The sequence below is a fragment of the Bos javanicus genome, chromosome 21 (genome assembly GCF_032452875.1).
Source record: "Bos javanicus breed banteng chromosome 21, ARS-OSU_banteng_1.0, whole genome shotgun sequence".
NCBI classification, from domain to species: domain Eukaryota; kingdom Metazoa; phylum Chordata; class Mammalia; order Artiodactyla; family Bovidae; genus Bos; species Bos javanicus.
Genome location: NC_083888.1, coordinates 60157429 through 60173434, shown reverse-complemented (window position 1 = coordinate 60173434; position 16006 = coordinate 60157429). Strand labels below are relative to the sequence as shown.

The following is a 16006-nucleotide window of genomic DNA, read 5'->3' as shown; positions in this document are numbered from 1 at the left end:
AGCATCAAAGATCCCACACGCTGCAGCCAACACAGGCTCAGCCAAATACACAAATGCATTCAAACAAATATGAAAGCCAAAAAAAGACATGTTTCCCCAGACACACAAAAGCTGAAAGAATCCATCACCAGCGTTTTGCACTACTAGAAATGCGAAAGTCTTTTAGGCAGAAAGAAAATGATAACGCATGGAAATACGGATCTACACAAAGCAATAAAGAGCACTGGAAATAGTACCCATATGGGAAAATATTTAAGTTTTTTCCTTACTATTTAAATCCCTTTAAAAGGTAACTGACTTAAAAAAAATAATAACAATGTAACATGAGGTTTAAAACATATGTAGAAATGAAATGTGCAAAGTTAATTTAATACCACAAAAGCTGAGAGGGGAGAAATAGAAGTGTATTGTTATAGGGTTCTTACACTGCATGTTAAGTGGCATAATACCACTTGTAGATAGACTGTGATAAGCTAAAGATAAATCCTATAAAAGCAACCACCAAAATAACAAAACAGTTACAGCTAATAGGCCAAGAGAGGAGATAACATGGGGAGAATTAAATTCTCATTGAATCCAAAAGAAGGCAGAAAGAGAGGGAAAGGGAAACAAAGAACAGATGGGACCAATAGGAAACAGTGAGATAGATAGGAAATTTAAACCCAACTATGAAGACAATCGGGCTTCCCTGGTGGCTCAGATGGTAAAGAATATGATGGCACCCTACTCCAGTACTCTTGCCTGGAAAGTCCATGAACAGAGGATTGCAGTCCACGAGGTCGCTAAGAGTTGGACACAACTGAGCGACTTCACTTTGACTTTTCACTTTCATGCACTGGAGAAGGAAATGGCAACCCACTCCAGTATTCTTGCCTGGAGAATCCCAGGGACAGGAAAGCCTGGTGAGCTGCCGTCTATGGGGTCGCACAGAGTCAGACACGACTGAAGCAACTTAGCAGCAGCAGCAGCAGCAGTGCAGGAGACCTGGGTTCAATCCCTGGGTCCAGAAGATCCCCTAGAGAAGGGAATGGCTACCCACTACAGTATCCTTGCCCAGAAAATTCCATGGACAGAGGAGCCTGGTGGACTACAGTCCATGGGGTCACAAAGAGTCAGACAGGTCTGAGTGACTAACACTTTCACTTTTCATATAGACGATTACATTAAATATAAGTGGTTTACACACACTCCAGTCAGAAGGCAGAGATTATGAGACTGGATTTAAAAAAATAAGCTGAAGAGGCACAGAGATCTGAGTCTGAATTCTTCCAGTGGCCCTGGGCATGTGACTTTGCCTCACTAAGCCTCAGTTTCTTCACCTATAAAATGGACCTTAAAATGGCCTATTCCTTGGGGCTGTCATAGGATTAGGAAGTAAGATTCTACGTCTTATTCAACCCAGGGTCTGCCTGGTACTTCCTGACCATTTGATAAAGGGCAGCAATGTAAAGCAACTGAGCACAAGTTGAGAAGGTACTGTGACATCTTGAGAGAAGAGAATCAGAGTGGAGTAAACAGAGATGGGTTTCCATCATCTCAGAGTAGAAAGAGCTGGGTTCAGACCCCCCAAAGCTGGGCGGAGCAGACAGCAGGTGCTCCACAAACACTCAAGTGTTCAGTTGGAAATGTGCAATCCATCTCCAAATGTCCTGGCTCTCTCAGCTCTGGGAACTGCAATTGTTTCAAGTCAGATGGAATATCCTGACTCTTAGCACACTATCCAGAAATTTGGTCTACAAAACTTATTACAGATTTTTACATCTTCCTTAACTTCTCATTACACTGCTGCAAAACTGTAGCACTATATGCTCTCCTGAGGCAAGTCTAATTAAAATGATAAAATATTTAAATCTTTTAAATGACAATTCAAAGCACACGAAGACAAGCCCTTTGGTTAAAAACATCTGAGATGATAGACAATTTGTATTTTAATGATAATTCTTGCTTAAAGAAAAAGGAGCAGTCACTGGCTGTGGAAAACATTTTCTAAGCAGCAGACTTCCAGACTCCCTAGAATTCTCTGGGCAGCGCGTGCCTCCTCTGGGGAGGGGAAACTTCTGCTGGCTTCCTGCAGATCTTTCAGAATGCTCCCTCAGGCCTTTGAGTATAGCTATGACCATTTCAAGAGATAACAGACTCATCTCTTCAGCTTGACCAGAAGCCTTTTGTGGGGTTTTTTTTTTTCCCCTTCTGTGAAAAATGATTAAAATACAAACTAACTGTGAGCATCTCCAGGTCCCAGGGGAGGCAGGGTGGGAGAAGAGGGGATGGAAGTGGATGTATCAGCATCTCAGCTACGATTAGATCATGCATCTGTCTTCTAGAAAGACCCACCCAAGGGAAGATCCATCCAGATGTGACTGTGTCTTCCCACCAGCAAGGACAAGCTTCTAACAGCTGGGCTACGGAGGGAGACAGCGGTGGGGAGGCCCATGGTCCTCAAACCCAGGAAGCCCCCTCAAGTCTCCCCAGCAGGCAGTGACCCTCCTTTCCTAGGTTTCACAGCCCTTTGCCCTCCATAAAGCAAAAAACTGACTGTCACTTGCAGCGATGTGGATGGACCTAGAGGTTGTCACACTGAGTGAAATTAAGTCAGACAGAGAAGGAAAAACAGTGGACAAGGTCTCTTATACGTGGAAGCAAAAAAAAAAGTGATCACGAACTTAGAAAACAGAAAGAGACTCACAGACTTAGAGAACAAACTTATGGTTGACTGGGGGAAGGATGGGGATAAGGTATTGTTAGGGAGTTTGGGAAGGTCATGTACACACTGCTATGTTTAAAATGCATAACCAACAAGGACCTACTGTATAGCACACGGAACTCTGCCCAGTGTTATGTGGCAGCCGGGATGGGAGGGGGTTTAGGGGAGAACGGATACCTGTACATGTAGGGCTGAGTTCTTTCACCGCGTACCTGAAACTGGCACAGCATTGTTAGTCGCTATACCCCAGTGCAAAATAGAAAGTTAAACCATTAATTTTAAAAATTAAAACAAATATAAAAAATAAACTTAGCATGTAATTAATATCAAAACAAACCAAAATAACTTACTGTCTTTCTAGTTAGTACCTAATAGGCTGAACGATAAGAAATTGTCACTTTGTAGGTCAAAATGGTCAAATATCAGCAACTTCATACGGTTCAGCCTGATAAAGTTTTGGTCTAGTTACTTAGCAATAATCTACTTCTCTCCTGGGCTTGGAAATGTACAAGGTGTTGCCAAGCTCTACACACATCTGTCTAGTCTAGAGATCCTTACTGCACTGGCAGTCCCAGGATGAATCCAGTTCACAAACCTATTCTGTTTGGTCCGGGTGTAGCCTGCCTCCAAAGATGTCTGCCATCCATCCTTTCCCCCCGGGTGTGTGTGCTACTTTCTACATGAGAGGTGGATTCTGATTCTCCTGTCCTTCAATCTGGGCTGCACTCAGGATTTTCTTGACCAAATGAATGTGCAGTTTGTGACATTCTGGGACTTCCAAATCTGGAACATAAGAAACTTCGTAGGGTCCCCCTGGGAATGCTGATTGGAGAGGGAAGGCAGTACCAGGCAATGACCCCGAGACCACCATGTGGGGAGGGGTGGGAGGAGCCCCACCTGCCTAAAGAAACATTTGCAGGATGAAAGTCCAAGTGCAGAGAAGGGTCAGGCTGCACAACGGTGTTAGACACACAAGGAAAGCTGTGATGCACGTCTAGACTTCAGCCCCGCGGCCACAGATGACACCATCAGAGCACAAACTGCCCAGCCCACTTCTTTCCAAATTCTGGTCCCATGAATGAAATGATTGCTTTAAGCCACGAACTAGCTGAAATTATATTGAAGTGAAAGTCGCTCAGTCATGTCTGACTCTTTGCGACCCCATGGACTATACAGTCTATGGAATTCTCTAGGCCAGAATACTGGAGTGAGTGGCCTTTCCTTTCACCAGGGGATATTCCCAACCCAGGGATCGAACCCAGGTCTTCTGCATTGCAGGCAGATTCTTTACCAGCTGAACCACCAGGGAAAGCAATAAGTAATTAAAACAGATCACTTCATGGTTGGTCGGTTGAATTGGGGGATTAGGCCTGACATAAGCAAGAGTATTGGAGTGGGTTGCCATTTCCTTCTCCAGGGGATCTTCCTGACCCAGGGATCAAACCCAGGTCTCCCGCATTGCAGGCAGATACTTTACCCTCTGAGCCACCAGGGAAGCCCAATAAATACACCACCATGTGTAAAATAGACAACGAGTGGGAACCTGCTGCCTAGCAAGTAGTACCAGTCCGCAGCCTGTTAGGAATCAGGCTGTATAGCAGGAGGTGGGGTGAGCGAGCGAACCTTCACACCTTCATCCGCTGCGCCCCACCGCCGGCAGCCTCCCCCACTCCCACCCCATCCATGGAAACACGGTCTTCCACGAAGCCAGTCCCTGGCGCTGCTGTGTGCAGCACAGGGAGTTCAGCTCGGTGCTCTGTGATGATCTAGAGGGGTGGGGCGGGGAGGGGAAGGAGGGGATATATGTACATATGTAGGTGATTCACTTCGCTGTACAGCAGAAACTAACACAACATTGTAAAGCAATTATATTCCAATTAAGAGAAAGATTTTAATTAGCTGTCGACATTGGAAAATCCAGACTGCTTGGAAGCATCGGCGTTTTCGGTTTTCTTAAAACACCCACAAGCACCTGCAGCCCCCGGCCTGTGTGTCTGCACAGCACGAGCACACTCCGGGAGCTCAGGGCTGCTACCTGTCCAGGCCAGGACCCTGCCCCGGGTCACCGCAGTCCCCCACCCCATCTTGCTCCACTCCATGAGTCCACCCACCTGGCTCCAGTCCCCCCTTCCCTGCCCGCTGGCTTTATCTCCACTGCCCCACGACCTGCTGCTCGGCCCAAAGGAATAAGTGCTTGCACCCCTCATTCCCAACAAGAGACACCGTTCAAGTCCCATCCGTGTCACGTCATTGCCCCAGCCTGGAGGGTCCTCACTCCTTTGTCTACATAACCCGCTATGCATCCTTCAAACTCAGCTCAATTGGGACCTCCGGAAGCCTCCCTGAACCCCTAAGCTGGAGGAGATGCCTCTTCTGGGGTACAGGGCAACTGCGTTTACTCCAGCCTGTCACATTATCACACGGCAGGGCCTGTGACCCTCTGCCCCTCAGTGCTCCAGGGGGAGGGCCTGCCACACAGGAGATGTTTGCTGAATGACTAGATGAACAGTTCCACGAGGAAGGCATTGTGTCCCCATTTCACAGGGGAGAAAACTGAGGTTTAGAGAAGTGATCTTTCCACTGCCTCTCAAAGACCAGGGCTCACTAACACAGGAACCAAGACTGCACTCTTTAGGGATCTTAAGACCCTATTTTAGGGCTTCCCTAGTGGCACAGAGGATACAAATCCTCCTGCCAATGCAGGGGACATGGACTCAATCCCTGGTCCAGGAAGATCCCACATGCCGGGGAGCAACTCAGACCACGGGCCACAACTACTGAGCCTGCGCTCCAGAGCCTGCAGGCCACAGCCACTGAAGCCCATGTGCCTAGAGCCTTCTCAACAAGAGGAGCCACCACAATGAGAAGCCCGAGCACTACAAGGAAAAGTAGCCCCGCTCGTCGCAACTAGAGAAAGCCCATGCAGCAACGAAGACCCAGTGCAACCAAAACATAATAAAATAAATAAAAATTTTAAAAATATGCTATTATAGGTTAAATTATGCCTCCCCCAAAGATATAGTGAAGTCCTAACTCCCAGGACCTGTGAATTTGAACTTACTTGAAACCTAGACAGCATATTCAAAAGCAGAGACATTGCTCTGCCAACAAAGGTCCGTCTAGTCAAGGCTATGGTTTTTCCAGTAGTCATGTATGGACGTGAGAGTTGGACTATAAAGAAAGCTGAGCACAGAAGAATTGATGCTTTTGAACTGTGGTGTTGGAGAAGACTCTTGAGAGTCCCTTGGACTGCAAGGAGATCCAACCAGTCCATCCTAAAGGAGATCAGTCCTGGGTGTTCATTGGAAGGACTGATGTTAAAACTGAAAATCCAATACTTTGGCCACCTGATGCGAAGAGCTGACTCATTTGAAAAGACCCTGATGCTGGGAAAAATTGAAGGCTGGAGGAGAAGGGGGTGACAGAGGATGAGATGGTTGGATGGCATCATCGACTCAATGGACATGAGTTTAGGTAAACTCCGGGAGTTGGTGATGGACAGGGAGGCCTGGCGTGCTGCAGTCCATGGGGTCACAAAGAGTTGGACAGGACTGAGCGACTGAACTGAACTGAAAATAAGATCTATGCAGATGCTCTCAAGTGAGGGTGACATTAGTAGGGTGGGCCTAGTCCAATATGACTAGTGTGCTGAGAAGAGGAAGAGAAGAGACGCAGAGACATGGGGAGAGGGCCAGGTAACCACGGAGGTAGAGACCAGTGTGTGGCTGCCAGCCATGGACACAGTGATTGCAGACCATGAAGCTAAGAGACAGGCTTGGGATTGTCCTCCTGGGAGCCTTCGAAGAGACCACAGCCCTGTCAACACCTTGACTTTGGACTTGGAGCCTCCGGAACTGGGAGAGATTACATTTCTGTTGTTTTAAGTTACCCGGATTATGGTCATTTGTTACGGCAGCCATAGGAATGAATACAGATTTAAGAATTTGTTTCAAAATGTATCTGATCATGATACTTCATGTTCCTTGGAGGCTTGATGATTCCCTGAAGCTGATCCATGGAGGGTCTTGGGTCCCCCCTGTCCCCCAGCATCTGGACTGCTCTGGGACGGGAAGGACAGGTCTGTGGTCAGCAGACGAGGCTCCCTTCCTGGCTCCCCTGCCTGTCAGCCGAACCACTCTTTCTCTCCATCTCCTCCCTGCCTGTACCTTGAGAATAATAAAGGCACCCACTCCGGCTCCAAATGTCCCACCTGCGGCAGTGGTGGTCTGGAAGAAGGGAGAACCTCAATTTTAATTTTTCTTCTTTTAAATTTTATTTACAATACTGTGTTAGTTTCTGCTGTACATCAAAATGATTGAGATATAGATACACAGATAGATAGACAGATAGATATCCTTCTTCATATTCTTTTCCATTAAGGTTCATAACAGTATTGAATATACTTCCCTGTATTATAACAGTAGGACCTCATTGTTAACCCATTCTCTGCATAATAGTTTGTATCTGCTAATCGCAAATAAGGATCTCTATTTTGGAGCAAGTTCCCATTATTCTGGGCCTCAACATTTGAATTTGCTGAACTGATACTGAAGTGACTTCCAGGGACAACATGGCTTTTTATGACCTAACAGGGACCAGAGAGCCAAAGATTTGCTCCATCCAGAGAGGTGGGAGGGGAACAGCCCTACAGTGTGGGTTTCAGGCCCAGGTCTCAACCTTGACTGCACACTGGGAGCAGCTAGGGGATGACAATAAAATACTGATGCTGGGTCCCAGCTCCAGACTTGGATGGGAGTGTCTAGGGAGGGATCTGGGCAGCAGGACTCTTAAAAGTTTCCAGGTGATTCTAACGGTCGCAACATTTGGGAACTCCAGGGTTTAGATTCGTCACTGTAGGGACAACAGAAGACAAAAATAAAAGCGAGTTCTTATGCCCTAGGCCTGTTTTTTTCTATAGGGGGTCACAACCTAGAAACATGTGAACAGGGCTCCTTGTACCTCTAGTTCATTCCATGTGTTGGCCCAGCACACAGTAGGTCCCTTAAGTGTTCCTTCCCTTTCCTCAGTCTGGCTGTCTCAGTATCTCCACATTTCATGCATGACGGAAGCTCAAGGACTTACTCCAGAGCAAGCGCTCCAAGAGTCCCAGGTAGAAGCTGCAGGTTCCTTACAAGCTCATCTCAGAATGTCACTCACACTACTTGTCTTGGTCAGAAAAGTCACTAAGCCGGGCTCAGATCAAAGGGAGGGACTCAGATCTCCCACCCCCTAATGGGTAGCCAGCAGGCGCCTCCAGGAGGTAGGGAAGGAATGGTTGGGGCCGTTTTTGGAGACAGGCTACCCATTGCCAACACAGGGCTCTGAGGATAGGTCTTCAAGATCTGTGCTTCTCCCCTCCTCCCGGCTACCAGGGGTCTGGGTAGCCTTCCTCTTCTGGCCATCTCTGGCCATAGAAAAACATACACCCCTGTTCACCGTTCAACCTTCTAGAATCTCCAGGGACCCAGGGACTGTGTAGAGAGGGGCTGGGGTGTTTTCAGGGTTGGGGAAAAGGACAGCAGAGTGCTTCCAAGGTTCAGGAGCGAGCTGAGTCTTTATGTCTTCAGAACCCACAGCATCTTCTAAACCCAGACCCACAGCCCCATGTACACGCACTAGGGAGGGTGCCTCTGCATAAGAGGATCTGCTGGATAACTGACGTCCACTCTTGTACATCCAACAACAGTGTCTTCTTGATGCTTAACTTCTGAGAGGGGTGTTAATCTAAAATGGTGTGTATCCTCCAGATATTTTTTAAGCCACAAAGAGAAATCATATTTCACAACTTGGCGAAGGGAGACAGACTTGGGGTTTGGAGTCACAAGGATGTGGTTTCTTCTACTCCATCAGTGACTCAAACAGGTGTGCGCTTTCTACTCCATCCATCCCTCCAGCTCTGGGCTCTGCTGAGGCTGAGGTCTTCCCAGGGCGCTGTTCAGTTAGAGACCATTCGTGCTCAGTCACCTACCATGGCTCCCACTGTCTCCTGCTTCAGTGTGAACTTCTCATCCCAGGCAGTCAGTACCTTCTGCCACCAGGTCCTGGCCTCTCTCTCCCAATTCTACGATACCCGCTACCCTCCAGCTTCCTGAAGGATTCTGTGAATACGTTCTGGGCTTTCCTGTCTCCATGCCTCTCTGCCTTTTTTTTTTTTTTTTGGTCGCACCGCATGGCTTTCAGGATCTTAGCTCCCTGACCAGGGACTGAACCTCAGCCCATGGCAGTGAAAGCACCAGCTCCTAACCACTGGACCACCAGGGAAGTTCCGTGCCTCTCTGTTTAGAATACCTTTATTCCCAGGCCCACTGGGGGGAATCTGCCTCTAGTTCTCATCCATCAGAACCCCCAGGCTCAAGAACTGATGAGCAGGTGTTCAGGGGCGGGGGCATGTGGCCCCTCCAATTCACTGTCTTTTCCTGTGATCGTCTTTTCGAGTACATACATCTTGTCTTACCCTCTTCCAATCATCTCACAGATGCTTATGGAGGGTCTATTATATGACAGGCATTTTGGCCGCTGTATCTGGGAATGGCCTGGTCTGGCATTCTCCACTGCTCTCCAAGGGTCCAGAAAGAAAATGTACATCCTATTCAAGTGCTCCCCCAGAATCCCCGTCCCAGTGCCTGACACGGAGCTTGGCATCCATCAGGCCAGCACTCAGCATTAGCCGAACAAGTGGATGGAGGCATTCTCGTGTCTCTGTCCAACTGCCCCCTGCTGATGTGTGGGGACAGCAGCTTGGTCACACACGCACCCACCTGGTGGTCACTGCACACCCACAGCTTGCGCTGAGCACACACTGTGACCAAGCATAAGTGCTGCGGCTGTTGTTGTTCAGTCGCTAAGCTATGTCCAACTCTTTTGAGACCCCATGGACTATAGCTTCCCAGGCTTCCTCTGTCCATGGGATTTTCCAGGCAAGAATACTGGAGCGGGTGGTCATGCCCTCCTCGAGGGGATCTTCCTGACCCAGGGATCGAACCCATGTCTCTTGTGCTTCCTGCATTGGCAGGTGAGTTCTTTACCACTGAGCTACCTGGGAAGCTTGGAGAAGAGAAGAGCCATCTGTAAATATGTCTGCCTAGTCCCTTATTTTGTGTCTTTCTCAGGGGGAGGGAAGCAATAAGGTGGACAATCTAGCAGCTTTGCAAATCCTCAGAGCCAGGTTTGAAACCCATGTTCCTCCTTGCTAATGATGTGTCCTGGGTTACTGCTAACCCAATGAAATTTTTTTTTTTTTTGAAATTGTTTTTTAAATGAAGTTGCTTCATTTCACTTAAGTGTGGTATCCCGATCTATAAAATGCAGACAACAATACCAACGTCATAGACTTGTCAGACGTGTTAGAATTTACTATAATCAAGTATGCAAGTGTCCATGTCTGGCACAGAGCAGGTGCTCAGTAAATGTCTTTCCACATTTGATGGCACTTCATGTTTCTGTCCTTGCAGCTAGCTCAGGACTGAGCAGTAACAATGCCCAAACATCCGTCCTCAGAAATAAACTGACCACATTAAACATGAATTGTAAACAAAAAAGAAAAAAACAGAGCTCAACCTCTGAGCAGGCTCTGCCTGTAGGTGTTGAAAAGCCCAGTTTATTTTGTCAAGTTACCATAGCAACTCCTAAAGCTTCAGCCAGTCCTAGGGTTAGCAGTAATCAATTTATCCTGTAACCATGGCAATGTCAGCTGTTTGGTGGGCTCTAGAGGGGATCAGTCGGTAAAGAATCTGCCTGCAGTGCAGGAGACTGGGGTTCAATCCCAGGGTTTGATCCCGGGATCGGGAAGATCCCCTAGAGGAGGAAATGGCAACCCACTCCAGTATTCTTGCCTGGAAAATCCCATGGACAGAGGAGCCTGGGGGGCTATAGTCCATGAGGTTGCAAGAGTCGAACACGACTTAGCAACTAAACCACGAGAGGGGGAGGCAGAGGTACATTGTGTGAGCCCCTCTCCCCTGCAGAAATAAACGTGGTGAAGTCTCATCAGTCACCACACAGCTACCATCACCACTGCCTAAAATGATGTCCATGAGACAATATTTCTAAACATGCATTTAGAAATAAGAGATAGAAAATTAGGCAAAAAAAGACAAGCATGGCTCATGAAAGCAACTGGCATTATGGAAAACCTGTAAAGAGGCTGCCAAGAGCTGGAATCTGGGTTCCCTTTAGCCAACCTGGGGAATTCTGCACCCATTATCACCTGCATTGGGGACTCACTGTCCCCATAGCCTAGGTTGTGCTGTTACTTTTTAAAGAGGCCTCCACCAGGGTGAAGTTTGGGGGGAAAGGGAGATATCCTCTGAAACGCCATTCCCTGGCAAAGTAAACAGCAGCCAGCGGGGCTCCTGCCACATACCCAGGGGACAAAGGGAACCTGGGGGTCCTTCTTGCCACTGGACTCTCAACATAACCAACCTGGCAGAAGGTGCAACGTCTGAACTCGGTACATGGGGACTTACTCCCCAACCCAAACGCGGTGAACCTTCCCGAGAACCAGACTGCAACTCCGAAAGGCCACAGACAGCTCTGGAAAGCAGGCGTTTGCCTTTGTTCTGGCTTCACAGTTAAGGCACCAAACGACACTCCACGATCAAGGCTCCGGGGGATTCTCCTGGAGCAAAACCAAGCGATGAGAGGTCATCTGTTTTGTCTGCCACTGGGAACCTGTTCTGTGCCGAGGAAAGAACAATCGCGCCCGGCACTCAAGGCTACAGACTCAGCACGAAGCAAAACAAGGATAGAGCCGCTGCTGTACTCTAAGCTCTGGCTCTTGGCGGGTCACATAGCGGGTCTCGCCGCCTTCTTCGGGCTACAGTCTGTGGTCTCCATCAAAGGCGAGAAAAGTGAGGTGGGAGGCGCCGGAGGTCAGAGCAAGTGGCAGGTTACCCGGCGCCTCGGAAAGAAACAGAATGGGGAAGAGCCAGGTTGCCTGCCCAACCCGGGCTCGCACGGATCTGGGGCTGCCTCGCCTTGAAGGGCTCTGGGGCAACGGAAGGGGGACCCCGCGGGTTGGGGATGGGCCGGGAGAGGACTGCTGCCCAGGCCCCGAGCTCAGGTCGACGCGGGGAGCTCAGGCCGGCCCCACCCCTGGGAGCCGCGCTCGCAGCCCCAGACGCGCGCACCAGGTGGCGATGCCAGCTCCGGACAAAGGACCGGGACTCGGATCGCCGGCGGGCGCCACCTCCTGGCCTGACCCCTCCCGGCGCGCCCAGCCCCGGAGGGGAGGGCGAGACCGTGGCCCCGAACCTGCTCAAACTTGGCTGCCCGAGGCGCGCGTGGAAGGCGACCCCTTACCTGTGCGGCCATAAAGGACAGATCCATGGTGTCGCTGCTGCCGCCCGCGCTCGAGTCCTCGCTGTCGCTGCCGCTGCTGTCCAGCCGCCCGCACAGCTGGCCAGAGAAGGCCACGCAGCGAGCAGGGGTTCTTGAAACCGCGAGGCACCCTCGGCAGCTGGGTGGTGGCGGCCGGTCCCGAGCCCGCGCGGTGCCCTGCTCTGGCTCTGAGCTCTCGGCTGGTGGAGGGCGGGTGGGGGGCTTGGAGCCTGGGGGCGGGGCGGGGCTCGGGCTGGGCGGGGGAACTGGACGCCCCTCCACGTGACCGCTCCCAGCCCCGCCCCCGAGGGCGGGACTCGGCGGAACCCCTGGAGCGCTCCCACTCGCTTCCCTGCGGGGAGGGGTGCGAAGTAGTGGGCACAGGGGCCTGCTGAGGCCCGAGGTCCCGTGTCTGGTCCTTGCAAGAGCCAGCGCTGAATCCGAGTCCAGCGCCCTGGGCACCCTGCCCCGTGCTGTGGCGCCCAAGCCCCAGGGGCGGCCAGCAGGGCTTTTATGGGGCTGGCTCGCCAGGGTCAGGGTTAACAGATTTTTGTGCCAACCCTGTGCCCAGAGTCCAGTGTCCTGGGGACTCTGAAGCTGGTCAGAAGGAGGTTTAAATCATAGCTCTGCTTTTGCCGTTTGGGCAAGGGAGTGGCTTTCTGAGCCTGGGTTTCATCGTCTGTAAAAGGAAGAAAACAAGCAGAGAATTTAATGAGATCATGTATCTGGGACATAGTGTCTTCAATAAATGTGAGCTTCAACGTGGCTAATAGCATAACGGAGACTCAGCTGTGAATGATGCCTTCTAGAATTGCACAGTGTGCACCTCGCACAACTGATACCTTACAGCTCTGTTTCTATCTTTCCTTACCTTCAACAATATCCCAAGCTGAGCCCATGCCATAGCTCAGATGAGGATGGTAGCAGAGATGCCAGAAGGGGCTTATCCCTTGTGTGTGCATGTCTGTGTGATACCCTGACCTGGTGGCTGGAACACAGACGAGAAGGTGGGAGTTTTGTCCTTCTCAAAGGGCTCCCTGGTAGGGAATAGGCTGTGTGTTACCTGTGCTGACACCTGTGCCGAGTCCTTGCTGCTGCTGCTGCTGCTGGTTCTGGTCCAGCTGCCTGCACAGCTGTCCTGGAGAAGGTCATGCAAGGAACAAGCCTCCTCCCCGCAACACACACACACCCTGCCAACCCCCGACCCCCGACCCCATGGCGGCAGCACAGACCACAGTTTAGCAAGGGAATGGGACCAGCGCCTTACTGACAATGTTTCTGTGCCACCAAAATTCACCCTAATCCCCAATCTGATAGTATTTGGAAGTGAGGGAGAAGCAATTAGGTCACTTGGACATGAGCGTGGAGCTCTCATAATGGGATTAGTGCCCTTATAAGAAGAGACATTAACACAGTTCTTCATTTTAATTGAGTTTATTAATACTTAACTTTAGAGTTGACCCTTGTGGAAGAAATGCCTTCCCAACTTGAAATCATAGAGATACTCTAGTTTTTAACTTTAATTTTGTGTTTTCATATTTCAGCCCTTTTCTTACTGATTATTTTTTGGTCTGGGTTAAGGCAGCAATTTCACCTTTCCCATGTTAATACCCTATTATCCCATCCCTTTTATGAACCAGTCCAGCCTGTTTTGATTGGTGATGATCGGTGACACCAAGTTTGTCAAGTTTTCGGTCCAGGTGTGGGCTCATTTATGGCTTGTCTGTCCTAGTTCTTTTGTTGCTGTTCAGTCTGACTCTTTGCAACCCCATGGACTGTAGCACGCTGGCTTCCCTGTCTATCCCTACAGTATCGCTATTCTGACCACAGCCGTCAACTTCACTGGGCCATAGGATGCTCAGATAGCTGATTAAACATTATTCTGTATCAGATTTTGGGGAAATTACACCTTTAGTATGTTAGGTTTCCAGTCCATGAAGACAGTATGTGTCTCCATTTATTTAGACCTTCTTTGATTTTTTTTCATCAGTGTTGTAGAGTTTACAGTATACAAAGCCTGGATATGTTTGCTAAATGCACATCTAAACATTTCTTCCTTTTCTTTCCTTTTTTTAGTGATTGTAAATTTTTATGTATTGTACTTTTCATTTTATTGTTCATGTGTTCATTGCTAATATGATATTATTGGTTTTTTTTTTGTTTGTCTGGTATCCTAGAACCTAGAACTTATTAGTTCTTGGAATTTTTTTCTGTATAAATTTCTTGGGATTTTCTGTGTAGACAATTATGTCATCTGCAAATAGGAACCATTTTACTTATTCCTTTCTGATCTGTTTGTTATTTCCTTGCTTTGTGCTTTATAGCCCTGACCAGACATCTAGGTTCAGTAAGACTGTTGAGAGCAGACATCCACGTTTCCATGTTCTCATGAGGACCCCAGGAGGTGAGCAAAGCAATGATGAAGGTGGGGAGACCAGCACGAGGTGGTGCCAGCTGGAAAGCGGGGCTCACTCTCCTGTACCGTCACTGCTCTGTGATGACGGCATACTTGTGAAGCAGAACAGGGCCCTGTGGTCCTTGGCCCTCCATACCATATTCTCTGCCTGCCTTTTCTCTGTGGAAAACTTTGGTCAAAGAATAAATTTGATCAAGAGAAGTGAGAAATGGGAAAACAAAGGAAAATCTTCAAAGGAGACTAAATAATAATAACATACTCATTAAGCATAGTCAAGGAACTTTAGTTCTTTCCAAGGGCTATAGATAATATTCTAAGCCATATCCTGTGAGCTGTCTTATAGATACTAAAACTCCAGGTGGAGAAATTAAGTACATGATGACCAAACTGTACACAGGACATGAACTGCCACAGTTCTCAGAATTGGCTTCAGAGAAATGGGGAAAAAATAGACCCTAGAACTGATGATTAACTGCACCTAGAACAACCAAGTTGACGCTGGTCAGACCACTGGTGACCAATTTGAAGATGACTGTCAGAGATGACTGTGCTATTTCTGCATATAGCCCGCCCCCCCACACTCTGTCTATAAGAGCTCTTACCCTGCTGGTTGCCAGGTGGAGGGGAGTCGGCCTTTGGACAGATGTCTGCCACCCTCCCCCTCCCCCAGCTGCCGGCATTTGAAATAAACTTTCCTTTCCACCAGCCTGGCCTGTTTATTGGCTTCTGAGCAGTGAGCAGCCAGATCCACACACTCTAGGTAACACTTGGACCAGCGGCTCATCTAGAAGATGCTCTACAGACAAAAGGTTTGTGCAGTTACCTGTAGGCGTGGCCTTGCTCAGGGGAACACAGACCTCTCCCAGGACTGGGCTCTGAAGAAAGAGAAGGGACACCCTGTAGGCCATACCTACGTCAAGTGTGTCTTCTTGGATGAGTCTTTCCTGCTCTCTGGGCCCTAGTCCCTTCATCTCTAATCAAAAGAACAGGCACGGGCCCACCAATCGTAAGTCGGTTTTTGACTGTATTTATTAATTATGATTTGTGGCTGTGCCTGGTCTTCGTTGCTGCGTGTGGTCTTTCTCTAGCTGCGGTGTGCAGGCTTCTCACTGTGGTGGCTTCTCCTGTTGGGGAGCACGGCTCTAGAGCACGGGGCTTCAGTGGTTGTGGGGGGCAGACTCAGTAGATGTGGTTTTTAGGCTCTAGAGCACAGGCACCGTAGGTGTGGCACACGGGCTCAGCTGCCTCAAGGCATGTGGGATCCTCCCAGACCAGGGATCAAATCCATGTCCCCCGCATCGGCAGGTGGATTCTTAACCAGTGGACCGCCAAGGAAGCCCCTCTTGCGTCCATTTTTAACACCCACCATGCCCTGGAGGTGAACAGAACTATTTAATCACCCTGTCCTTTAACAAAACATTCTTCTGTTACCACACTCATAGTGACAAGGATGACCAGAGGATGGGTTGTCAGCAAAAGCCCGAACTTTTAAGTCAGGCTTTTTAAAGTGTTTTTAAGACACTCTATTGAGGTGTAACTTACATAAATGTACCCGATTTATATACACA

General features: G+C 49.0%; 1 protein-coding gene across 1 annotated transcript in view; it reads right to left on the bottom strand.

The window, feature by feature from the left end:
* C21H14orf132 (chromosome 21 C14orf132 homolog) overlaps positions 1 to 15346 on the bottom strand; it is a 57767-nt gene extending 42421 nt beyond the window's left edge. Inside the window, exons 1-3 of the mRNA XM_061394172.1 lie at positions 15262 to 15346; positions 13086 to 13160; positions 12005 to 12639 (exon numbers count right to left, since the gene is read on the bottom strand). Coding sequence (XP_061250156.1) covers positions 12005 to 12639; positions 13086 to 13160; positions 15262 to 15346 — 795 coding nt within the window. The remainder of the gene's footprint in view (positions 1 to 12004; positions 12640 to 13085; positions 13161 to 15261) is intronic.
* Between the last annotated feature and the right edge of the window lie 660 nt (positions 15347 to 16006).